Here is a 26,516-nt window from a genome sequence, read left to right as displayed (position 1 = left end):
CCTGGCTGCAGAGGCTGCAGTTAGTAAATCAAAGGGAAATCAAGATTAAGATACCAAAATATATCCCCTCACTCATATAGCCTTTTGAAACGCTCAACAAGATTATACCTTGGTTGTTCAATCTATAAAAAGGATAACATGGACAATGGCAAATCCCTTGGCCCTGGCCTATAGCCTATCTCGGGGCAATCTAAACTGACAAAACGTTATCCTATAACTGTAGCAATAAGTCACTCATAATTTCTTATTTTTCAGATAAAACTCTAAAACTTGTTTCATATGTACAGCAGAAAATGACCATAGAGCATAGACCAGACCAGACTCCATACCATACAGCTGAGCCCACAAGCCATAGCCTACGCAGCGCACTGAGCGCAGGGACTATCCACTTTATAACACAGGCTTATGCACGCTCAATATCGTTGACGCTAAACATCCATCACAACACAGTTTCAATCGTTTAATAAAGGCCTTACATCTTGAAAAGGGGCAGTGTCCTTTATTACACTTTTCGGGTGACCCTGATTACCTCGCCTAGTAGAAGAACGTCGTTATAATATAGCGCCTGACGGTGCGAGACAGATCGAGCTGCAACGATAATATGAATGGATGTTTTCACCGCACACGGTTTATTCAAATTCCACGCGTGGAAAAAGAAACCAGCGAAACCATCTGTATCTGCAGCTGTGTTTTCTCGCTCGACACTAGACGTTGCTACAAAATAACATTATATATAATCCAACTCTCCAACGCTGTAGCCTGGCTGCTACTATCCTTTGCAATCTCTCTGTAGATATTCCTTCCCACAATTCCATCCATTTCATTTGTAAAGATATCTGAGGACATACTGTGACCATTTTTTCGTTTTGAAATCTGTGCACAGCGAGTGGAGCGTGTGATTTGAATTACAATATGGCAAGAACAAGACGGATCTGTCCTCCCAGTCAAACCCCCCCATTTGCCGAGTTGGCCCGTTCGTTCATGCACAGCCAAGCCATCCATTGACGCGCGCACAGAGCAGAGCAGACTGGGGGTAGGGAATCCCTTCTTTGCCTCTCTGTGTTGGTGCTTACCTATTTTTATTTTAACGCTCTGGAAAACTCGGAGACCTTCCTCTTCCACCGCCATGCTTGCGCTGTGGCTTCGCACGGGGGTCCCCTTTTGCCTACCAGACGAAGACTATCCTCCACGGTGAATGGATCTGGTCTCGGCCTCTCCAGCGCACGGCTATTCCAGAGGTTTTGTACATCTATGCTTCCACCAGGGCAGCGATCATTCTCCGTCCGTCCCCAACCGCTGCTACTGGCTGGCTGGCTGGCTGTGAGGCTGGGAACAGAACGGAGAGCAGCAGCAGCAGCAGCGCTCAGCGGTGCCAGCGGGGGCGTGGTCCCAGTCCCACACTATACGCCACGCCACGCCAGCGCCACGCCACCCTCCCTTTACGCCCCAGTGCCAACGGATCGTCATGACTGTGGTTTCTTTTCATCGCATACGAATTGGATTGGCACTGGGAACCGGCGCGAGAAAAAAAACTGTTCACAGTGTACAGTAGGATGTGAAGTGAAAAACACGGCAGATTATTTTTGCGCATTTATTATTTTGACCACTTATCCTGGCCTGGGCGTTCAATAAATCAAATATATAAATTTGTATTAGCGTGAGAACAATGCCTTCCATAATGACATGCATGTTAACTTTCCATGAATAGAAAGCCCCTATCGATGATGTCACTGGTAGGCGGACATCTGAACTGTCCACAGCAACCTCCTATGGTTGAGTGGGGATTGGGGAACATAGAACCTTTTTTGGTTGAGTGAGTGCTATAGTTGAGTGGGGAACATAGAACCTGGGGAACATAGGGATGACCCCTTACATACAGTTGGGCTGGGTGGGCTCCCAGTCCCCGGTCTATGGTTGGGCTAGACTCACAGTATCATTCATCATCATATGCAGGGCCAAATTAGCCATTGGGCCAGTGGGGCCGTGGCCCAGGGGGCCGTGGCTCTCAGGGGCCCTTCGAGGAAACTGGACCGCATGGTATTGGGTTTGAGGCCCTGAAATTGGCCATTGATTTAGTTACATTTAGGTCAAAAAGGTGATCAGGAAAAACACAAAAAGATTGCACGCACGCTATGGGGGCCCGAAAAACATTAGCGGCCCAGGGGCCCTCATGGGGGTTAATCCGTCCCTGATCATATGCCAGTGATCCGTGCCACGGTGCCACCACCACATCCTCTATCTCAAATCAATCAATCACTTAGCTAAGTGTAGGCTACAACTGCAACACCAAAGTGTCAAGTGATGATACACTATGCTTATCAATCATCCAATATGTTGGGAATGGGGATCTGCTCTCGGGAGATTTGGGGGAATATTGATTGACAGTATCCCAATTTCAACTCTAGCCTACACAACACAACACATTAGAGAACAGACTGAACAGTAGAGTAGCCTACATTTGTGTTCATTGTTAAGTCCCAGCCTCAACATGTGGCATGCCATGCTGTGTGTATTGTAGGCTATATAGACAGTGCATCATGCATGCATGGTGCAGTTTACAACTGAACGAATAAAGAACTAATTTCATTTCACAGAATAAATGGCTGATCTCCCAATCTCTACATTGATTGGACCCAGTGTGTATAGTCGAGAGTTGCCCGCCCTATAAACAGTCTTGACTTAAATCATATTATCCATGACCTTGAAAGCTTAATTGTCTGGCCACAAAATTCCATCACTTCAAGCATCTGGAATTTAAAGTGAATGATTACATTTGCGACCATAAGCAAATAAAGGCTGATAGTAGGCCTGACGTACAGCAGTAGTTCTCAAACATTTTCATATCAAGGACACCGACAGACTGACCCAGACTGCCCATTTGAAAATATTTGTGCCAGGGACAAGAGTTAGTTGTTGGATTAGATTTACATAGGTGGGATTTTGCTGGGGAAGCCGAACTCCCTCAATGACCCCTGGAACTGCCTGCCTTGGCCCCACTTTGAGAACCTAATATGAAATATATTTTAGATATTAAGTATTCAAAAGCCATTCTCTGGTAGTTATATCTGTTTCCCCACCTTCATTCATCACATCAACATAGCATTTGATCATCAAACTTTGCATCAGTATAACACATGCAAAGTTGATCTTATCTTTATAACTTCCTGTCATACTTATAATCCATTATCTCAAATTACTAAGTAATTACGAGTAATAATAACAATTATTAATAACAATTAACTCATGATTGACTTAATCAGCTCAACTATGTAAAATTAAAATCCAGGCACATTCACTAAATACAAGTATACAAGAAAGATATCACAACAGACCTTGTTACTTCATTGACACTGAACTAAATTGGGTCTAATCTAAAAGATGAGATGAATGGAGAGTATATATAGGCCTTGTAATGGTGTGATGGTAAGGATAGCGCAAGTCTGGGATGGATTTAAGAGCCACCTAGGGAAAAGGCGAAGGTTCATCATCAGTCCATGCTTAAGCTCATTGGGCCGTCCAGGACTCTGAAAACAACCCAACAGTATATGACCACATTCCTCAAAATAGCACTGCACTGCAAGCCCAGCCCAGCAGTGAAGTGGGACAGCAGAGCGGTTGACAGTTCCTCTACCAAGAAAGTTATTTGGCCACAGCACTTCCGGTGGCCAAGGCCTTAGGATTAGCTGTGACTTTTTTAGAACAGCCCTAAATCTAATTAGGCTATATGTCTCATCTCTCTTGTCAACCTGTTGCAGAGTCCTCAACTAACACTTTCCCCACATAAACAACTGTGACTTACACAGCACATTACCGGAGGACACATAGTCTATACTCTATATTATTACCTTGCATGTAAAAAAGCATGGTAAAGGCAAAGCAAAATGCACATGCAGAGTAATAGTTAATTATGAGATACGTGACAAGTTAAGTCAGAATTAGCTTTCAAATAATGTAGAGGTGCAGAATGCTTTGAGCTGGATTTACAGCAGCACATAGGGAAATAGTGTTTGAAATACATTTATGACATGCATTTACTTCATCTTAGCCAGGATGGCTACACCCTGTGGTAAACCACAGGCCTGTGTGAACAGTATATTTGTGCTGTGTGTGTGTGTGTGTGTGTGTGTGTGTGTGTGTGTGTGTGTGTGTGTGTGTGTGTGTGTGTGTGTGTGTGTGTGTGTGTGTGTGTGTGTGTGTGTGTGCGTGCGCGTGTTCAACATGGAGACAAAAAGGAAATCTTTGGTTTGGAGATATATATGTTGACTAATGATGATTACTTCATTATTGTATGTTGCAAAACGTGTGTGTGTGTGTGTGTGTGTGTGTGTGTGTGTGTGTGTGTGTGTGTGTGTGTGTGTGTGTGTGTGTGTGCACGCGCCCGTGTGTGTGCGCGCACGTGTGTGTGTGTGTGTGTGTGTGTGTGTGTGTGTGTGTGTGTGTGTGTGTGTGTGTGTGTGTGTGTGTGTGTGGGCGATGTTGAAACCCAGCAAGAGAGGCAGATGTTGATTCTAAGCAGATTAGTGAAAGGATGCTCAATATTGTTTTAATACACGTCAACAACCACAGGAGGGACAAGGGGACATATGAGGCACAACCACAGGACGGACAAGGGGACATATGAGGCACAACCACAGGACGGACAAGGGGACATATGAGGCACAACCACAGGACGGACAAGGGGACATATGAGGCACAACCACAGCACGGACAAGGGGACATATGAGGCACAACCACAGGACGGACAAGGGGACATATGAGGCACAGGCCTACTGAAAACTAGAAAAAGTGCTCCTTGGAGCCAGGTCAGGTACAGGTTATTGTGGGCTAGAAGCCAATTTTAGCCAATCAGGATGGAATATGAAAAATCAGAAAGACCTGTTTCGTTTAATGACGTATATAATAATATATATATATAAATATATAATGTGTTTTGCAAAAATTGGGTCAGAGGTTCTGCCCTGGCATCCAGGGAGAGTGTGTGCACAGTTTCGCACCGACGGGCCAACAGTGCCGGAGATTAGCTGCTCACAGACAGACAGATGGACGGACAGACAGACGGACAGACGGACGGACGACAGGGTGCAAAACATAGTCTCGGCCATGCCTTTTGGCACTCGAGCTGCCAACTTGCGCTTTGCACACAAGTAGGCCATAGGCCATGAATGGCATACTTGTGCGCAAGCAGAGTGTGCAACCTACTGCTGACTCGGTGGAGAACATCACATACATACATCTCAATCGGCCACGTATGTCGGTGTTGTCCCTCAGCCAATCAGGGAGCACCGTTCTTACCCCAGCATGCATACATGCCAATAGATATTTAAAAAATAGATGCCTCGATCATTGGCCGCTGCAGTTCGTTGGAGCGATGTGTGTCGAAGGATGGACAGAATCATTTACACAGACAGAGACAGAGACAAATATAGGAACATAGAAAATACAAGCGGAATACTAATGGTGATTGACATCATGTCAAAGTGAATTCCTCTATTATAGAGATGGAATAGACCTTGGTCAGGAGTCTATACTTGACCCCATTGGCCTCTAGTCTACTCTACACCAAATGTTCAAATCAAAAATAGAACATCTGCCAGCTCATAGGGTGTCAAAACCATGCAGTGGGCTTGTATATGCTATTTTCTGAGAATGTTCCTCTATTTTTGCAAAACCCTTAGCTATGACATGCCCAGAATAGGGATGCTAGGTTTCATGTGGTTAAGTCATAGCAACATGATAATTCATGTAGGCCTGTTGGGCAAAATAAGGCTATCGACACAATGTAGTATGCTGATCATCTGGTCTCTTTCCTCCAGCCATGGTCCATTACACACAACTTTATCTCCATCCAACACCTGTTCCTTTGCAGATTGTTATTATTAATACAAAACCCATGTTCTGTAAGTACCCAGATTTCCCTGGGCACAGAATGTTTTGATGTCCACACCTATTTAGAAGTATACAATTCATTATCTGTAGGCTACTTCCAGCACTTGGTGAGGGGGACAATATTTTGTCTGCACATGTCATGGGATCCTATTCCTAAAGAATGTTAGTGAAAGAAAGAATGCAAATAGGGACCAATTGATTTACATAAACTCTAATCAAACATCAGATCAGTCGAATTAAATATTATGGTCCTCCTGCCCTTTACTGGTTGCTTAAACGGCTGCTATACTTTACAAGCAATTCGGTAGTAGTGTTATAGCACCATCTAATGTTTGCTCTCTTTTATTTCCACTGGGCTACCTAGAGAGGGTAGCCTACCTAGAGGGTAATCCACCTAGTGTTATAGTTTTGATATATGATAGCAGTAAGTAGCACTACTGAATGGACAGTGTTGGCGATTGAGCAAATATTATATGTAAGTTTTCTATTATTTTATACGTTTTTATTTCATGACATGCAACGAGTGAGCGCGTAGGCCTACTTAGTAAAAGTAAACGTGTGCCTTTTAGAGAAACTCCTCCTCTTCTGGGTGCTCGCGCTCACGTTCTAAATCTCGCGTGAACAGACCATACTGTATCTAGTCTCTTCCCCATTTCGTAGCTTTGTTTTCATTGCAACTCTGCTGATCATGGCTGCTCACACTACCGAGGAACCGTTCCCCTTTCACGGGCTACTGCCCAAAAAGGAGACTGGTGCCGCGTCTTATCTCACCAGGTTCCCAGAGTACGATGGACGAGGTGTCCTTATTGCTATTCTCGACACCGGCGTGGACCCAGGGGCTCCTGGCATGCAGGTAAAAACCCAACCGGCTGCGTAACGTTATCTTAAATAGGCCTGACTCATTCAGACATTTAGCATGGGTAGCTAGCTTTATGCTAACATAACGTTGACAATGGGTGGCAAGTTGGCAACCACAACAACAACAACAACACACCTGTATTGGTTAATGCCACACGAAACTGTAAATAACCAAGGATTGTGTCTCTTTATTTGAGCCAAACATGGTGTCAAGGCTGGTAGTTTCAGCTCTAGACGTTGGTAACATTTTTAATTGCGGGGATACAGGATTAAACCATAGTTATAATACTATATTCAACCAGTTAATTTGTAGTTGTCATTAAATCCCCCCCCCCCCATGTTAACACGTGTAATCTCGCTCCCTACCACTGTTACCAAGCACATACACCACGGTGCCTTTATGATGTTTGCTTAGGTGAGCTGGACAGTGGACACATGACAGCCAACTGCCAAGTCACGTTTGGGTCGCTGTCAACTTAGTTTGTAAGCACTTGGTCAGATAACCAGGTAAACCAGCTAAAATGCAATTACGATTCTACAAATGTGAGGGTTGACACTGACAATCATTTCTGAGAGTTTATCTTGTAGCAGACTTAGATCTAGCTGATCAATGTCTAAGTTCAAAATTACGGGCCGTTTGATCCTCCCAGATGTGAGAATGCACATGCATTAGCGATGGGAATTATTGATTAACAGTTGATAGTAATACGTTTTGATAAGCTTATCGATTGATTAACCGGTTAGTTGATAAGCGGTGTTAAAAAAAAGGGAGAATCTCAATTTTTTGTTATGAGAAATAGAATCAAATGTAAAGTGCACTGTCTTGTCTGTCACATCACATGCAAAAGCTGAGACGTTTCGATTAATTTGATTAGTTATTAACTGTTAAGTTAAGTTTAACCGACTCATTTCTTAACGGTGATTCATCGATTAACTATCAACATCCCTAACATGCATACAGTGTATGCTTGTGCAAATTTGTCAATTGTATATAGCGACTGCGACATATGGTAGCTGAATATATACCGTATGCCACTCAGTTCACCATGTTAAACTTAATTGTATTATTATTACAATTACCGTGCTATACGTATACTTATTGTATTTCACACCCACTTCAGTGCTCACATATTTTCAGTAGATTTCTGCTCATCATCTTGTATTCCTTTAGCTCACAACTGAAGGCAAGCCAAAGATCATTGACATCATTGACACGACAGGAAGCGGCGACGTGAACATGACCACATCAGTGGAGCCAAAAGACGGAACAGTCGCCGGTCTCTCTGGTAGAACGCTGAAGGTCTGCAGTCCCTCCTTCCTTATTTATCCCATTTAGGCCTGACGTCGAAATAAAAAAAACGTTCGCTCTGAAAGAATATATATTTAGATATAGATTTGTGCCGCATTTTTATGATTTTCAAAAATAGCAGACCTACAAGCTTGTGGCGCGCTATGAGCTTGTAGATCTGCTATTTTTCAATAGCTAAAGTATAACATAATGCTTAGTTAAAACACCAAAAGGCGTTCCCGTCCAGAATGGGTTATAAAGAAAACAACAGATACATCAAAATGTCAACTGATTAATGTCCCATCATGATTACCATTACTGTGGTTAAATGCTTAAGATGTTTGCAAGTCCTTTTACGCCTTTGCTTGACGGGAAGGAGTCTGATGATTTTAATTGATCATTCTACGATTCTATTCTACTTTCATATTTTCATGTATATTGTAAATTCCTGCGAATTGGAAACAAGCTGTTTCTCACATTCTGCCTCTTGTCTCCTGCTTTAATTTCTCTCTCTCTCTCTCTCTCTCTCTCTCTCTCTTACACACTGACTCTAATAATATTTTCATCCCCTAGATCCCTCCTTCCTGGGTCAATCCATCAGGGAAGTATCGCATTGGAGTTAAAAATGGCTATGAGTTCTTCCCAAAGGCACTTAAAGAGAGAATACAGGTACTGTAGGAAGGCATTTCATTCATAGTTGTTATGGTAGATATGAGTGATATAAGAGAACTGCATATACAAAAAAATGATGAATGTTCTTAAAATATAAATATAAAGCACTATTCTTGATGAAGCCTTTATTTAATGGTGCATTTATTGTGTTGTATTAACTCATATAAAGCAAGTCTTATTGACATCAAGTTTTGATGTCTATATGTTCAAAATAAAACGGCATAATGGCATTGACATCGTGCCAGTGTGCACAAGAAGTTGACGCTGCATTGATGATTGATCGTACCAGAAGTTTTGGCCAGCTCCTGCATTTCAAACAGGAGGAGAGTCAGGAGACAGACAGACACATTTGTAGACAGCGCTGCCATGCTGTAAAAATATGGGGGAAATAATCAATCTTTTTTCCAGTGACTATTTTCAGCTGCTAGACTTTTCAAATCAATGAGCGCTTTAGAAAGCATTAACGACGATCTTTAATTTGTTTAATGTTTTTTTTTTTTTTGGCTTTGCCTTTATTTTATATTTTTTATGGAGGGACAGACAGTAGGCTGACAGGAAATGGGGAGAGAGATGGGGGGGGTGACATGCAGTAAAGGCCGTCAGGATCGGGAGTCGAACCCGCGGCACACTGCCAGACTGGATTACCAGCCAAGGTGCCTGGACCGGCAATCTTTAATTTTAATAAGAAATAATTTGCAGGGAAATTTTGTTGGATTAACTATCTAAAGCAGGTTTATTTTCATACTGTGCGGAAATTAATGGATTAATGTTTACCATGAAATAACAAAGAAGCTATGGTATACTTTGGAAAATGATCAGCAATAATGTCAAGTATACCGTAAGTTGTAGGTGGGCTAAATATGTCAGACCACTGGCATGGTCTTGTAAACTGCTGTTTCTTTGCACCAATAGAAAGAGCGTAAAGAGAAGACATGGGACCCAGCACACAGATCTGCCCTCGCTGAAGTCAGCCGCCGGACGGAAGAGTTTGATATCGCTCACCCCACACCCTCACAGGTCACAGCTAAAGTTTCTGTGCTGTCATTAACTGGATACAGAGCAGGCATAGGATATTCTTTTGTATTCTATTCCTAAATGGTCATCTCTACTCCCCCCTCTACCACAATTTGCTTCCCCTCTTTAGATTGAAAAACTAGAGAAGGAAGAGCTTCAGAGTCAAGCTGAGGCATTAGCATCTTTAGAGAAGAAGTACAGTGACCCAGGGCCTGTCTATGACTGTGTGCTTTGGCATGACAGCATCACTTGGAGGTTAGCACATTTACGCCGCCTTCTTCTGCCTGGTTACTCTCTTCTATGAAACAAAGTGATTACGGTATGGTTTTACCTTTTAGAGCTAGGCTTTTCTCACCAGTTGTACATTTTACACCGTTGTGTGCACTCTTCAGGGCTGTGGTGGATACCTCAGAGACAGGAGAGCTTTCCCAGTGCACAGTGCTGTGCTCCTACAGAGAAACTCAGGAGTATGCCTCGCTGGGAAGTGCTGAGATGCTCAACTACTCAATCAATGTTTATGATGAGGGAAACACACTCTGCATTGTCACCAGTGGAGGTGAGCTATTTCCAGTGTAAACTGGAGATATACAGAATCATCTTCATTGTTTTACAGCTCCGCTCTCAAATTCTTAATAAACTCATCCTGTGGTGCAGACATAATTGCTTTTGCGTGTTTTTTCAAGGGGCTCACGGGACACACGTGGCAAGCATAGCGGCTGGCTACTTCCCAGATGAGTCGGAGCGTAACGGCGTCGCCCCCGGTGCCCAAATCCTAGCTCTGAAGATTGGAGACACACGCCTCAGTACCATGGAGACAGGCACAGGCCTTATCCGTGCTGTATGTAACAAGAAGTTCTCAGTTAAAATAATCTTAAAACCAATTCTGCTACTTCTGCTATTGACACATCTGCGTTTATCACTGATGTCTTTGTTTTCTCTTTAATTGTCTTTGTCTCTCTCTGTCTCTTATCTTATCTTAATTGTCTTTGTCCCTCTCTGTCTCTTATCCTGATTGAAGATGATTGAAGTAATCAACCATAAGTGTGACTTGGTAAACTATAGCTATGGTGAAGCCACACACTGGCCCAATTCAGGGTAAGTGTGTATCTTGTTTTTAGTGTATACATGTACGTATCTGTCACTTACTCTATACTAATATATGTATATTTGTCACTCATACAGGTACAAGCAGTGAAAAATGATGTATATATATTTTTTCTACTAGGAGGATCTGTGAAGTGATAACGGAGGCTGTGCAGAAGCACAATGTTATGTTTGTATCGAGTGCAGGAAACAACGGCCCCTGTCTCTCCACTGTTGGCTGCCCTGGAGGAACCACCAGCAGTGTAATAGGTACACAAACATACACACATGCATATTACACTAGTTGAGCTGTACATGCCTGACTTTATCAGTAAATTATTGTCTTAGGGACCGATTAGCCTCCAATATTAGATTAATATATTACTCATTCCAGAGTGGAAATTAAACCAAGTTTCCATGGCAGCATACAAATGTAGATATGACAAGCAGCTTAGCCATCTATCTATCCACAGGTGTAGGAGCCTATGTGACCCCAGACATGATGGTGGCGGAGTACTCACTAAGGGAAAAGCTGCCTCCAAACCAGTACACCTGGTCCTCCAGGGGTCCCAGCACAGACGGGGCCCTCGGAGTCAGCATCAGTGCCCCTGGAGGGGCCATCGCGTCTGTACCCAACTGGACACTCCGTGGTACACAGCTGATGAACGGAACGTCCATGTCATCTCCCAATGCTTGTGGAGGCATCGCACTTGTCCTTTCAGGTGTGTGGGTTTGGGGTTGTCACACGCAGTGGGAATAGGTTGTGTCAACTTGTGTATTATGTGTTTATGAGTGTTTACCCGGGATTGTGTGTTCCTTACTTTAATTTGTGTGAGTTGCTAACATGTACGCATGTACTACTTGATGCAGGCCTGAAGCAGAACGGGATCCAACCATCTGTTCCTGCTGTGAGGAGAGCGCTGGAGAATACAGCTCTTAAGGTGCAAGACATCGAGGTGTTTGCACAGGGACATGGAATCATCCAGGTAAGACATCGAGGTGTTTGCACAGGGACATGGAATCATCCAGGTAACTGGATGGCTGTCATCATGGGACATTCTCAGTTTGTTATGAATTCTATTCTATTATTAATGCAACATCATTTAGTTTCCCTTTCACTTCCTTTCTTGTTTCTTCCCGGGCAATGTCCTTGCTTTAATTCTTTGCTCTTCATTTCTGTTAGGTGGACAGGGCATTAGACTACCTCACTCAACATGCCTCTTTACCCACAAGCAACCTGGGTTTCTCTGTAACCGTGGGAACACAGAGGGGCATCTACCTCAGGGACCCTGTCCAAGTTCTGGCACCCTCGGATCACGGAGTGGGCATCGAACCCATCTTCCCTGAGAACACAGGTACACGCATACACGTGCACGCGCGTGCGCGCACACACACACACACACACACGCGCGCGTAGAGACAGTCCAGAATTGCTTTAGGGGTGCAACCAAACTAATCATTTTAATTGATTCGTTAATTGAAAAAAGAAAATGCAATTGAAACTTATGTTACTACAACATTTACTAAACCTCATGTCCATTCCAGACAACTCTGAGCGAATCTCCCTTCAGTTACACTTGGCCCTCACGTGCTCCGCCCCCTGGGTCCAGTGTCCCTCCCATCTAGAGCTCATGAACCAGTGTCGTCATGTCAATGTCCGCATTGACCCCGTGGGACTTCGAGAGGGACTGCATCATACAGAGGTATGGTGGATGACTTGAGGCATCATAAGGAGGGTGGTTTTCACGTGTGATGACGTGAAATTATTGAGTAAGATATAAGATAAACTTTAATTGATCTGGGGCTATTCAGGTCTAGTAGAACGTCCGTGGAATTTTGCTCCCGGGATTTTCGTTCATCCGCACTGCCATTCACTTCCCTGTTACCGCTGCAGAAAGAATGCCTCGTATCTGCTAATCTAGGGAGCTCTCCGTGGTTTTGTAATGGGAGGAATACGAATGCTTGCCATAAGCCAGTTCCCTGTTCCTTTATATTGTTGTCCCTCATCGGACGCACACTTGATGAATATAATATATGTACAGTATATTATTGTTATTATGCCAACTTGTTCAGTTTGTTGGCATCCCTTCCCTTGTGTTGATGTTGTATGTGTATGGTTAGGTGTGTGGTTACGATACTGCTGCTCCCACCTCTGGTCCTTTATTCAGAGTCCCCATCACCGTCATCATTCCTACCAAGTAAGTAGTACCCACAATGCTTCTTTCAGTGTGTGTGTCGAGGTGGTCTCTGTGTGACAGCTGTGTCTTCCCTCTGGCAGAGTTCCTGAGAGTCGTAACCAGGAGGTATGTTTCACAGACGTCCACTTCAGACCAGGGCAGATCAGACGCCACTTCTTCATTGTTCCGCAGGGAGCCTCCTGGGCAGGTGTGTGTGTGTGTGTGTGTGTGCGCATACTTGTGTGTATTGTCTGCTTATCATCGCTGTGAGGCCTTGTATCTCCGTATCAATCACATTTTAATTTCTTTTTCATAAATTAATGGCACACTATGACAGTGTTGCACAAAAGCAGCAGATATAGCAGATCTACAAGCTCACAACTCATTGCATCGCAACACGTGGTTGAGCATAGCCTGTAGATCTACAATTTGTTTGTTGTTGGGGAATTAAAAAATTGCATAATAATTCCCTATTCTGGCGCCCGCTGGCCTAGTGGTCCAGGCGCATGCCACATATGGGCTCTGGCCTGACAGCAAATCACGTGTTCGAGGCCTGTTCATGACGACCTTTGCTGCGTGTCTCTCTCCCTCCAGTCCGTCTTCACTGTAACTATCAATAAAGGCACAAAAGCCAAAAACAAATCTTAAAAAACAAAATAATGCCCTATTCTTCGTGGTATGACAGTGTTGCACAAAAGCAGCAGACCTACAAGCTCACAATGTACTGTATGCACAAACCAGGATAGGTATGTTTAGTGTTTAATCTGTCTCGCCTTTTGTCATTGTTTTGTTGTGCCTTTTATACTCACCTCTACTTATTTACTTAAATCCCTTTTATTCTGCTGTCTTACCTTATTTTTTAAACCTTTTCTTTTTCTTTCTCTCTCTCTCTCTCTCTCTCTCTTTCAGAGATCACATTGACCTCTCACTCGGGGGACGTGTCTTCTAAGTTTGTTCTTCATGCAGTGCACCTGGTCAAGCAGAAAGCCTATAGAGCCAATGAATTTTACAAGTTCTCTTCGCTACTGGAGAGGGGCTCATTAACCGAGGCTTTCCCTGTGCTGGTACATGCATTTATGTTTATACTCTTTATACACTCAGTATGTTTATCCACTAATTAAATTATTAAGTGTACTGTGTGTCTTCTCTCTCCTTGCAGTCAGGTAAAATAGTCGAGTTGTGCATCGCGCGCTGGTGGGCGAGCCTCGGTGATGTCACAGTCGACTACAACATCTCCTTCCATGGCCTCAACACATCTCCCTCTCCCATGCATATAGTAAGTAGTGCACAAAACAACACCACTAGTAGTGCATTAGTGAATTAACACATAACACAGGTGTTATCCGTCTGTAATGCCCTATGTCTGCCTTCCTCCCAGAATGCATCAGAAGGTATAACAAGCTTTGAGGTGTCTTCTCCTCTGAGATATGAGGACGTTTCCCCTAGCATTACCCTAAAGTCCTGGGTTCAGCCCCTCAGGTAACACACACACACACACACACACACACACACACACACACACACACACACACATCATCATATCAGTAATATATCTATATGGTACTATAATTATCTCACACCATGTGAATTATTCACACCAGTAGAGCGTTAATCACATGATGGCAACATCCCCGGTTTCATTTCAGCAGGGGATCAGTGGTGCATGCTGTTCTTTCCACAGTTTTCTGACACTCTAGTACTGTTCTGTTTACACACGCGCGCATGCACACACACACACACACACACACGCACACGCACACGCAGTCTGTCTTGCTATATATCATACTGATGCTAACTATGTGTTCTGTTTGTTTTTCATAGACCTATAAGTTCTAAGATCAAAGCCTTAGGAGTGCGGGATGTCCTCCCTAACAGTAGACAGCTGTATGAGGTCGTGCTCACCTACAGCTTTCACCAGGTAATGTTGACACATTCATACCAAGCAAACAGTGGGGTTTTCTTCTTTTGTGTAATTTCGGGCGGCGGTGGCTCAGGGGTAGAGTGGCTGGAGGGTAACCGCAAGGTTGCCAGTTCGAACCCTGGCTCCCCCAGAGTTACTGTCGAAGTGTCCTTGAGCAAGACTCTGAACCCCTAATTGCTCCTGATGTGCTGGTTGGTGCCTTGCATGGTTTCCGCTGCCATCAGTGTATGAATGTGTGTGTGTGTGTGTGTGTGTGTGTGTGTGTGTGTAATGGGTGAATGTAATGCACAATCTCTGTAAAGCGCCTTGGATAAAGGCACTATATAAATGCACCATTTACCATTTTATTTACCATCACTGTTTTCAGCCCAAGAGTGGAGAGGTTACGCCTAGCTGTCCCATGCTCTGTGAGCTGCTTTATGAGTCCGAGTTTGACAGTCAGCTATGGATGCTCTTTGACCAGAACAAGAGGCTACTGGGCTCAGGGGACGCTTACCCACACCAGGTACAATCTCAACTGTTGGGACACTGGCCTCAGTTACATGCACAGAATTTATTCAGAATTAATTAATTCATTCCCAACAGAGATTCATACCCAACTGTTTACATGGAACCTGAATACAAGTATTCCTATTCCTCAATTGTTTACATGACCAAAGCATTCATTCAGGAATATAACTTTGGACTATAGAGATGGCCAACCCATCCCAGTAATGATTTAACCTTGAAAATGTGCATCTGCAATTTCTGCACAAGCTGTTTAACTGTAGAAGGTAAAGAAGTGTGTATCATCACCTTTAACCCATTTTGGGCGGTAAGTCGGGAACCCCTTTTGATGTTAGCATTATGTTATACTTTAGCTATTGAAAAATAGAAGATCTACAAGCTCATAGCGCGGCACCGAGTGCGACTGACATAGAAACATAGCTTTCTCAGAAAACTGTAAGGATTTAGAAGACCTTTTTAGAATCTAATCTCAGGTCAAAATGGGTTAAAAATGTCTGTTCTCAGATTGTATAGTAACTTGATTCTCTCTCTCTGTCCCCTTAGTACTCTCTGAAGCTGGAGAAGGGTGATTACACGTTGCGGCTGCAGGTGCGTCACGAGCTGTCCAGTGAACTGGAGCGCCTCAAGGACCTGCCGTTTGTGGTCTCCCACCGTCTGTCCACCACTCTGAGTCTGGACATCTATGAGAGCCACCGCGCTGCCCTCATGTCCAAGAAGAAGGCCAACTCCATCACCCTCTGTCCAGGGGCCAGTCAGCCCTTCTACGTCACAGCCCTGCCAGATGACAAGTAAGTGGAGAGTAGACTAGCCCATTTAGGCCTGACGTAGAAATTAAAAAAACGTTTGCTCTGAAAGAATATATATTCAAAGATTTGTGCCGCATTTTTACGATTTTTCAAAAATAGCAGACCTACAAGCTCGTAGCGCGCCACTCGGTGGCGCGCTATGAGCTTGTAGATCTGCTATTTTTCAATAGCTAAAGTATAACATAATGCTTAGTTAAAACACCAAAAGGGGTTCCCGCCCAAAATGGGCTAGAGCAGTGGTTCCCAAACCTTTTCATGTCAAGGACCCCCAAATTGACATTTTCTTTAGCCCGCGGACCCCCATTTGAAAATATATGCCAGGGACCCCCATAAGAGAAGGTTTCTACGGCTCTAGCAGTGATTCTCAACCCGTTTAATTTCAAGGACCCCCCCAGTTTGACATGCATTAGTCTACGGACCCCCATTTAATGGCATTTCTATCTCTTGGATCCCCAATTTATATTGTAAAATCAATGTTAATTTAACTCTGTACATTTGTACACTCTCAGAGTTACAGACCCATAAAGGTCCATTTGGTTCGCTGCCCTTTGTTTAAAATGACTCATAAACTGTCCTTTGGAAAAGACCGTCCTTGGGAAAAGACCACCCATGGGTCCCGGGACCCATTACATAGAAAACCATAGTGCCATACTCAAATGTGTCATGACATCATTGGCATGGTAAAAACATCTCTCTAAAGGGTTTTAAAATGGAAAGAGAAAAAAAAGGATTGAGATGAATGTTAGTGGCCCATTAATGAGGGTTTGGATGTGTCTAACTCTGTCCTCTTCTATTCCCCTGTTGTCTCCCTCTTCTCACTCTCACTCATCTGTCATTTCCGTTCCTGCAGGGTCCCTAAGGGCACATGTCCAGGATGCTATCTGACAGGTTCTCTCGTTGTGCCCAAGGGTGAATTTGGCAAGAAAGCTGTAAGTGTAAATCTCTGTGCCCTAGGCTTTCCTTGGTTTCCACTCTTTATGTTCTATACTCCTTTTCTCCATTACAGCCGGGGCTTGGCCTCAATGTCTTTTTTTTTCTTCCTGTATACATTATATTCCTGCCTTATCTGTATTTTTGCAGATGGTTTCACATTTAAGGATCCCATCATCATCACCTCTGTCAGATCTAATCATACTGTCTTTTTTGTTTTGTTAATTGTTGTATCCACCCTAATTCACTGGATCTTAAAGCGATATTTCACACTAGTATCAATGTTCGTAACCTGAACATGTAATCAATCTCAGCCCCTGGGAAACTGGATATTATTCAACACGTTCATGTTCAAGTTGTCCCACCAATTGAACATAACCAAGCCTGAAAAACAATACACAAATTAATATTTCCCATCAGGTTGCAATGCTTCAGTTAATACATGTTGGACACAAAGAAGGGAAGCACCTGGCATAATTACAGGTCATCAGGACAGCAAATAGAAGGTTTTCACAAACATTTCTAATGTACTTCCACTTTATCTTATGTACATATCTGTTTTTTTGAATAGCTCAGTGCAGGTGTTGTCACTGAAATACCTACCTTTATTTTCCTCTTGTAAGATGCCTGTGCACAACCATAGCAAGTTATTAATTTGTTCAAGGGTCACAAAATGCCAACAGCCCAGAGGAATAATTACCCTTTGCCAGTTGGTATCTTGTGACCCTAAACAAAATAACTTCTTGTAGTTGTGGATTCATGCGATAATGGAAAACGAAAAATATGTCAATAACAGCACTGTATTGTGTTGTACATTACATTTACATAAAATACTAAAGTGATCATAGGCGGAATATGAGGCGATACACTGTTGGCTTCTTAATGCTTCTGGCAATGGTGGAAACAGATATATGCCTTGCCAAGACACCAGAAGTGTGTCTTTCATGAAATATGTTCCATACAATTGAAGGAGGACTTGTGTTTAAATGTAATGTCAATCAAGTCAAAGTGAAATATCACTTTAAATGTGTGGTTTTGATGAAGACATCAAAACTACCAACTCTATTTCAAGGGTTGCAAATTCTTATTACTTAAGATTATTTGATTACTTCCATACTACCTGCTGTAAATATTTGAATTAGTTTATCCACTGCTTTGTCTCACTTGCCTGCTTCAAAGAAACCAATGCAATGGGCTGTGTAACCGTACTGTCCAACAGTTGCTATTTTGTGCTCCTTGCTGTTTTTCAAGTAGCCACTGCAAGGTCATTTCCATTAACCGTTTCCCCGCCAAAAAACATAGCCTGCGTTATATGTCGGGAAGCGACGCTGTTAAAATACGTAGGCTACATTTATTCAGTTGTATAAACGTGTTTGATCCGATCTAGTGGAAAGGCTACTCACATTAGCTTCGGGTGGCTATCTGTTGTTAGCTTAGAGACTGGACTGCACCATCTTGATTGTGCACACGCATGTGTGTGCACGCACGCTTTCAGTCGCTTTAGTCTCAATCCCCCTCCCAGGTATGGAAGCATAAAGCTACCAAAATTCTAATGAAATGGAGAATATGAAAAGGCAATTGAAATAAGAGAAATGCTTTTTAATTTTCAGGTCATTAACGCATTTCTTGAGACAAAAATACATCTAAAATGCAATAGCATTTACATTTAATCTACAGTGCTCATTCTATGAGACAATTCAAATGATAAATGAAAGATAATTTGATTTTCAATTTTCAAAAAATGCCCTGCTAATTAGTGGACGATATTAAAATGAAAATGCAATTTTGAAAATTCAAATGAAATAAGATTAATGCTTTTTAACCTTCAGATAATGTTTTTGCTTTTTCATTCGGTCATAGAATGAGCACACCTGGAGATGAAGCAGAAGCAAATCCTATTGCATTTTCATTTTCAAATCGTACATACGCCAATTTGGAAATGCAATGTAAACTGCTTTTGCTTTTTCATTCTGTCATAGAATGAGCACACCCTGGAGATGAAATATAAATGCTATTGCATTATATATTCACTTAAATGCATTCATTATCTGAAGGTTAAAAAGCGTTTCTCATATTTACTTGAATTTACTGAATTTTCTAAATTGCATTTTCAATATAATATTTTCCACTAATTAGCGGAGCAATTCTTGAAAATTTAAAATCAAATGATCTTTTATTTATAATTTTAATTGAGTCATAGAATGAGCACATCTGTAGATTAAATGTAAATGCTATTGCATTTTAGATTTTTTGTTTTTGTCTCAAGAAATGCGTTAATGACCTGAAAATGAAAAGGCATTTCTCTTATTTCAATTGACTCTTCGTATTTTGCCATTTCATTTGAATTTTAGCAGCTTTATGCTTCCATACCCAGGCAGCATTTCTGGTCAAAACCATCGCTTATTGCACGGAGCCTAGCGGTCGCAGTAAGGGCGCCGGCCTGTACTTCTCCTCGGCTTGTGAAACGATAAGAATGGATCCGACAACACACCATTAAGCTGACACAACATCAGGTCGCGGCGTTTTGGATCTTCAAAATAAGGGTTGAACGGGGCGATATCCTGGCATGTTATTAATTAATCCCGGCGGGGATTGAGTTAACCACTTAAATCCTTTTATATGTGGTAAACTTGTCCGGAGTTTGGACTGTACATGGACCGCTCTTTTGTCCCTCTACACCAAATCTCTTCTTAGCCGATTTACAAACTCAAACTTGTGTCACAAACGGTTTGTTTTGAGCTTTTAGATGGGCTATTCTCGGCAAATGTTACTCAGAATAGGGCAGTCTTTCAACAGTTTCTTTCTTACAACATTGTATTTTTTCAATATCGTTGCTGTCGGGAGGAAACCTCATAACTCCATTTTGGAGGTTTTTAATTTTTTGGCATAGATCAGTGCTATTGAACACCCTTCGTCGAAAATATTGAACCAATGGAAAGTAGTAAAAAGTACTTTGGACAAAACCTCTTAACTCCATTGGACCCTCAAAATGTCTGCTAAAGCAACTAACTCCACCACCTCTCCCCCTCTCATGGAAGTAATTGACAATATATAAAGTTACAACACCAACTTTGATGAGGCTGTATTACTTTGTTTTAAAAATATAAGGTTTTCTTAATTTCCTGAAAAATGTATAATTTTTAATTTCCTGAAACATTTTGGAGTTAAGAGGTTTCCTCCCGAGTCAACAGAGATATAGTATTCATTGCTGACATGATGGTTCTATGTCTGTTTGTCACTGTTTCCAATTTATGTGTATCAAGATTTTACTACTTGAGTGGTGGAACCACTCACTAGAGGTGCAGAATTGACCCTTGTGGCAGAGTGGATAGAGGGGGAAAATTATGATAACATTTGTGACACATGGCCACAGGAGGGCAGAGGCCATTGGCATAAAGTCAGTCACTCTCACTAGCCGCAATGGCCAATATGAGCACATAAATATGGGGATATGATAAATTTGTAAAACATTTGAAAGGTAGGTGAATAGATTCGGAACCACTTGGCGGGGCTAAAGATGAATGAAGAGAATCCTTTTGGTGTGTTTTGTGTTTTCTATTCCTTACTGTGTGTTATTCTGACCACCAGGGGCAGGCCTCTGCAAAACGACAAGGAAAGTTTAAAAAGGTACTGGATGAGCTAGCATTCACTGTTCAACAACACAGAGCATTCGTTTGCTCTGCCACCACCTGGCTTCAGAGGGGAAATCACCCTGGGGAGATTATGGACTTTTATTACTCTTTCTTAATGATGTAAAATCCGTCAACATAATTATTGTCAACGTGTTGTTTTTGAGGTGCATTGTGTGTTCTGGTGGTCAGTGAAATGGCACAACTTTTAAGAATCTACTTTGTAAAGACAATTTTTGAATGTTTGTCTAAAATGACACTTGGTAGTTAGTTAGTTAGCACGTCATCTGTTCTACCTCCATGTGTACTGGCATATTCTCAATAGCTATACGTAAATAGAGTTAAAGAAATTACTATGGTGTGGTTTGCATAGATACTTGTGGATATGTATTCATTTTGTTTTGACCTCAGCATTTTTGTGTGTTCACGCAGGACATTGTTCCAGTTATCTACCACTTGATCCCTGCACCCAACAAGTCCAAGAATGGGGCGAAGGAGAAAGACAAGGAGGTGGAGAAAGAGAAGGATGTGAAGGAGGAGTACGCCGAGGCTCTGAGAGACCTAAAGATTCAGTGGATGACAAAGTAAGAAGTCTCTTACATCCCTGTCCTGCATTTCTCGCTGTTTGTGTCTGAGCCATTATCCCATTCTGGGCGGGAACCCATTTTGGTGTTTTTAACTAAGCATTATGTTATACTTTAGCTATTAAAAAATAGCAGATCTACAAGCTCATAGCTTGTAGAGCTTGTAGGTCTGCTATTTTTGAAAAATTGCGAAAATGCGGCACAAATCTTTGAATATATATTCTTTCAGAAGCCTTTTTTTATTTTATTTCGACGTCAGGCCTAAATGCTGTTGTCTCTGGTTCTCAGGTTGGACAGCAGCTCCCTCTATGATGAACTGAAGGACACACACTCATCTTACCTCCCTCTGCATGTGCAAAGACTACATCAGTTGGACTTGGAAAAGGTTTTAACACACACACGCCCACCACATCTGTGCTGAGATGTCTCTAACTCTAAAGAGAATGAGGGCAGCACTCACATTCTGTACTTCAGGCACTTCTTTAAAGCAGGGGTTCTCAACCTGTGGGTCGCAACCCCTCGGGGGGTCGCCAAATTATTTTGGGGGGTCCCCAAATTATATATATATATTTAAAAAAAAAATGAAATTGCAACTGAATGGCTGGAAAATGTAAATGAAGAGTTTACATAGTACACATAGTACATGCATACACCTTCCCTAATGATTATATCTGGTTTCAGTATTTATTTGGTGTATTGTCTCTATTTTTAAGGTCAATGTAGCAGTCAATTTATATTGGGGGCGGGGCGGGGGTCCCCGGCCAAAAACGTTGAAAACCCTTAAAGTAAGACAAGGCAACAAGTTTTGACTGAAGTTGTGCTCTGATTCCTCCTTGTTTGATGTGCCTAATGCTAACCTACTGTTTGTCAGCAGGAGCGTTCAAAACGCCTTGATGAGGTAGTGTCAGCCGCTGACATCGTAATGTCCAACATCGACCAGACGGCCCTCGCTGTCTACCTCACCATGAAGACGGACCCCCGGCCGGACGCTGCATCTATCAAGAGGTTTGTAGAATCTCTTTGAACTGGCTGATGAGATGAGAAGTTTTTTTTTGTGTGGCTTTCGCCTTTATTTTATATTTTTTATGGAGGGACAGGCAGTAGGCTCAGGCTGACAGGAAATGGAGAGAGAGATGGGGGGGAAGACATGCAGTAAAGGCCGTCGGGATCGGGCACACTGCCAGACTGGACCACTGAGCCATGGCCCAGGCCGATGAGTACGTTGTTACATGCAGACCAGGATTACAGAGTTGAGGCTGACACCCGCATGATTGTGTTGCAGTGACATGGAGAAGCAGAAGTCATCGCTGCTCGATGCATTGTGCAGGAAGGGCTGCGCTCAGGCTGACCAGCTCCTGCTTCCTCCTGAGCCCCAGGAAGGAGCCAATGCCGAGGGCTCGGTACCGGTGCCGACACTGGCAGAGACAGAGGGGGAACCGGTGGGAAGCAGCTCTGACGACACCCAGGAATCTGTTACCAAAGGCCTCACAGATACATTTTGGGAAGTGCAGAAGTGGGCGGAGCTAACTGACGCCAAGGTAAAAAAACACAACAAACAGAATTAAATTATTAACCCATTCACCTGCCGGCGATATCCGTCAAGTCTAATCCAGCGCTTTACCATCGATGACAGAGATCTCCGTCATGTGGTCTAGTCAGTGGTTTATGATAGTGCTCTTTGCCAATTTATGAATGGTTCTAAAGGTTGCAAAGCAACGGATACAACTGGAAATGAACCGGACGTGAACATTTTGCCTACCGTTCGCCTCCACGTTAACAGATCCAGACAAATCCATTTATCTCTGATTATTTTCCCACATTGCGTTTTTGGTCAAAACAAGGTTTATTCAACGGCCCATAACCAATGAACCGACGATCGCTGTATTTTCAGGGTGAAAGAAGAGACGACGGACTGTCCGTCACAACACACAGCGTTTTCCTACATCTGGTTCACGTCTCTCTCACCTATGGTCATGAAGTGTGGGTTATGACCGAAAGAATAAGGTCGCGAATACAAGCGGGTGGCTTGTATTCCCTTAGAGATAGGGTGAGAAGTTCAGTCACGCGAGAGGGACTCAGAGTAGAGTCGCTGCTTCTTGGCCTGGAAAGGAGCCAGCTTAGGTGGTTCAGGCATCTGGTTAGGATGCCTCTCGGGCGTCTCTCTAGGGAGGTCCTCGAGGCACGTCCCACTGGGAGGAGACCCCGGGGCAGACCAAGGCGCAGTTTGAGGCGAAGTTCGACTCACTGGCCTTGGAACGTCTCGGGATCCCCCAGGAGGAAGTCACTAATGTTGCTCTGGAGAGGGAAGTCTGGAGCACTCTGGTGGACAAGAGCGGGGGTTCCTTGCTCCATAGAAAACAAATAGGGGGTGGGGGAATTGCACCACTATGCATACGTATACCTGGTGTTAATGCTATGGGTCACCATACGGCAGCCAACATTTCTTCTAGTGACCAGTACTTCTGGTTTATAATCCCACCACTCTCTTGTCAGGTTTAGCCATTCATCTAAGACTTAGATTCTAAGTCATCTAAGATATGAATCATGACATGACTGTTTTACGTGGTCAGACTAACTCATTCTAAAGAACTATGCAAAAAGCTTAACCCTCTTATTGTTTGTTTTTTAATCTGGTCTCTTCTCTGTTCAGGTCTTGACATTTTCCTATAAGCATGCTCTGGCAACTAAGATGTATGGCCGGGCCTTGAAATACGCCTCCAAGATAGTTGAGGACAAGGCCAGCAAAGAAAACATGAAAAACTGCATTCAGGTATGAAGCAAAAATGACTACCTTTTCCTACCCTCTTTAACTTTTACTGTATCTCTAGTGTATTTTGTTTTAAGTGCTTGTTGCAGTAACTTAAACATACCAGCAAAGAAAAATGCAAATTCTAGATGCAGACTATTAACATCACTTCCTCTCACTTGCCTTTTTATTTTCCAGTTGATGCGTCATCTTGGATGGACGCACTGTGCCATCTTCACTGAGAATTGGCTTCCTATCATGTACCCTGTAGAATACACACCGTTCTAGACAAGCGCCACAAGCAAACACAAAGCAACACGGCCATATCTGGTTCACACATATTTCATATTCCCGAAGTTCACATCGTCTACCCATCTGGCCTACCAGCTGCTTCTTTAAAAACAATTATACATACAAGCAATCACCAAAATAAAGGAAACAACGGAGTACGTGAAGGATTCCAGTACGTTCGGTGCATCCTCGGTGATCACCTTGATCTACTATGATGAAGCAGAATGGTCTCTTCTAAATGCAGAAAGTGGAGCTTTTCTTTCAGTCACTGGTTGGTTTGTTGACCGTCAAACAGTTGCCAGATCTCCAGCTGGAACATCGGTATGATCAAATCTGAATTCATGATTTCTGGGATAGGGGCTCAATGCTTCAGGGTTTCCTATTATTATCTTGGTAGTTTCTTGTAGAGCTGAATGTTTCCAACATCTAACCTAGTCTCTAGGAAGTAACCTCATATCATTGATGCAATACTAAGGCCAATGAAGACCCTGATATCTGCATGCCCCCCCCCCCCCCCCCCCCCCCCCCAGATAATCATGTTCTGCTTCTTCTGACTGGTTTTCTCAATCCATCCCTGGCTTATACAGTACGCCTAAATTGTATTTCCATCGTTCACCGAAAATGAACCGAATTGAAAAACGGTACTATAAATTAGGTCCCTTATTTGGACACTTGGGTGAAAGATGCTTCCGGGTGGGATATCAGTATGTCATAGTCAGGTCTGCCGACACAAGATGGTCTTTTTATTTTGTCTTTGTCTTGTCCACACTTAAATCAGGGTGTGGTATATTTAGTTATTTACTCATCCCCTCAGTCTTGTCCACACTTAATGCTAGTATATGTACTCATCCTCTCAAAGGACAAGCCAATTTGAGGTGCCTTTTATACCCTTACCACGTTTAATGACACATTGGGGCATTGTCCATAAGAAGCAGTAGGTTGTCCTTACACCAATATATTAACCATTTAAGCCCTGTATTCCAAATTGTACATTTTTGCCCATGATGTGCCCAAAATAGGGACACCAGGGTTAAAGTGGTTAAGAATGCATTCAGTCATTTCAACCATAAGCCTTTGGCATGTGATGTTCGAGGCATTTCAGCAGCTGTGTTTGGTCACTATCTAAAAGGCATACATGAATGGCTACTGAGCTAGGCTCAGCACCTCATCTTCTGATATGGCCCAACAGAAGATTCTGTTGGGAAACAGCAATTTTGACCATGTGCATTTTGTATAATGCAGGGCATGAACTAAACATGGTTGGTGGTCGTATGTTCACCTTTGATTTGACAATGAGAAACACGGTATTGGAGCCTTTTCTCGGCAACATGAAATCATATTGCAATTGTACACAATGTCAGACTAACTGTACATACACACATCATATACACATTTATAAAGACAGAGGCAATATAAGTATACAAAACAAATATTCTCCTTAACATATTTTGAATATATGCATGTCTTCTAGGATATATGGAAAGATTTGATTTATTTGAAAGGGGATTTTAGTTTTATCTAAATTTGGAAGAGATTTTTTTTAACCGTAGAAACTTCCGAATTTCCCAATGTCATTATTTTCATGGGGGTGTGTGTGTTTGTGAATGACTGTACATATACTAGTAAGTGTATTTGTGTAAAAGAATGTTTCAGTGAAAGTGTCATTAGCAAGTCTGCCGTCAGATCGATCTTTTCTTTGATAAAGCATGTTTGTTTTTCCTCTCATCCACAACGAATGTCCATGTGGTTTGGAAGTGTTCTATGGTCCCTGTGTAGGGACCATAGGGACCATCTATGGTCCCTGTGTAGGGACCGTAGGGACCATCTATGGTCCCTGTGTAGGGACCATAGGGAGCATCTTATACCTATTACAAAAACCTGACCTGAGTACTGTAAAGAATGTGGATTCTGTGCATTTGCTATAGCATGTACGTATGCTAGAGAGGAGCTTGGCGTGTACCAGTTGATGTAACGTTGAACTGACCACTGATTTTCAGGGTAGTTCTTCGGCCCAGCCTCAAATGTTGTTTTATTTATGTCCCCAAGTTAGGCAGTGGTGGTCTCGTATGGCCAGGCAGTTGCCTCCCACAATTTTCAAATGCTTCGATATAGAATTCGGAGATT

General features: G+C 42.8%; 2 protein-coding genes across 7 annotated transcripts in view; one reads left to right on the top strand and one right to left on the bottom strand.

The window, feature by feature from the left end:
- Window positions 1-1,290, bottom strand: part of rasa3 (RAS p21 protein activator 3) — a 55,178-nt gene extending 53,888 nt beyond the window's left edge. For all 3 annotated transcript variants that reach the window (XM_079496895.1, XM_079496896.1, XM_079496897.1), the window contains exon 1: window positions 1,074-1,290. In XM_079496895.1, coding sequence (XP_079353021.1) covers window positions 1,074-1,128 — 55 coding nt within the window. In that variant the 5' untranslated portion in view covers window positions 1,129-1,290. The remainder of the gene's footprint in view (window positions 1-1,073) is intronic.
- Window positions 1,291-6,506: 5,216 nt separating this feature from the next.
- On the top strand, window positions 6,507-26,117 carry tpp2 (tripeptidyl peptidase 2). 4 transcript variants are annotated; one of them, XM_079497094.1, is made up of 29 exons: window positions 6,507-6,739; window positions 7,916-8,044; window positions 8,606-8,701; window positions 9,617-9,721; window positions 9,849-9,973; window positions 10,111-10,274; window positions 10,402-10,556; window positions 10,737-10,813; window positions 10,944-11,071; window positions 11,275-11,523; window positions 11,672-11,787; window positions 11,985-12,156; window positions 12,347-12,504; window positions 12,923-12,999; window positions 13,080-13,186; window positions 13,888-14,042; window positions 14,138-14,254; window positions 14,357-14,457; window positions 14,800-14,896; window positions 15,267-15,404; window positions 15,950-16,194; window positions 17,063-17,141; window positions 20,731-20,769; window positions 21,204-21,355; window positions 21,644-21,740; window positions 22,227-22,360; window positions 22,638-22,893; window positions 24,006-24,125; window positions 24,300-26,117. In XM_079497094.1, the coding sequence occupies exons 1-29, from the start codon at window positions 6,575-6,577 to the stop codon at window positions 24,387-24,389; spliced, it is 3,843 nt and encodes a 1,280-aa protein (XP_079353220.1). In that variant the 5' UTR covers window positions 6,507-6,574; the 3' UTR covers window positions 24,390-26,117. The 4 variants fall into 4 exon arrangements, with proteins under 4 accessions (XP_079353220.1, XP_079353223.1, XP_079353222.1 ...); XM_079497095.1 differs by having other exon boundaries at window positions 6,508-6,739; window positions 22,230-22,360; XM_079497097.1 differs by lacking the exon at window positions 20,731-20,769 and having other exon boundaries at window positions 22,230-22,360.
- Window positions 26,118-26,516: the final 399 nt, after the last annotated feature.

Source organism: Electrona antarctica (assembly GCF_951216825.1).
Source record: "Electrona antarctica genome assembly, chromosome: 3".
Taxonomy (NCBI): domain Eukaryota; kingdom Metazoa; phylum Chordata; class Actinopteri; order Myctophiformes; family Myctophidae; genus Electrona; species Electrona antarctica.
This window is presented reverse-complemented; position numbering and strand designations above follow the sequence as displayed.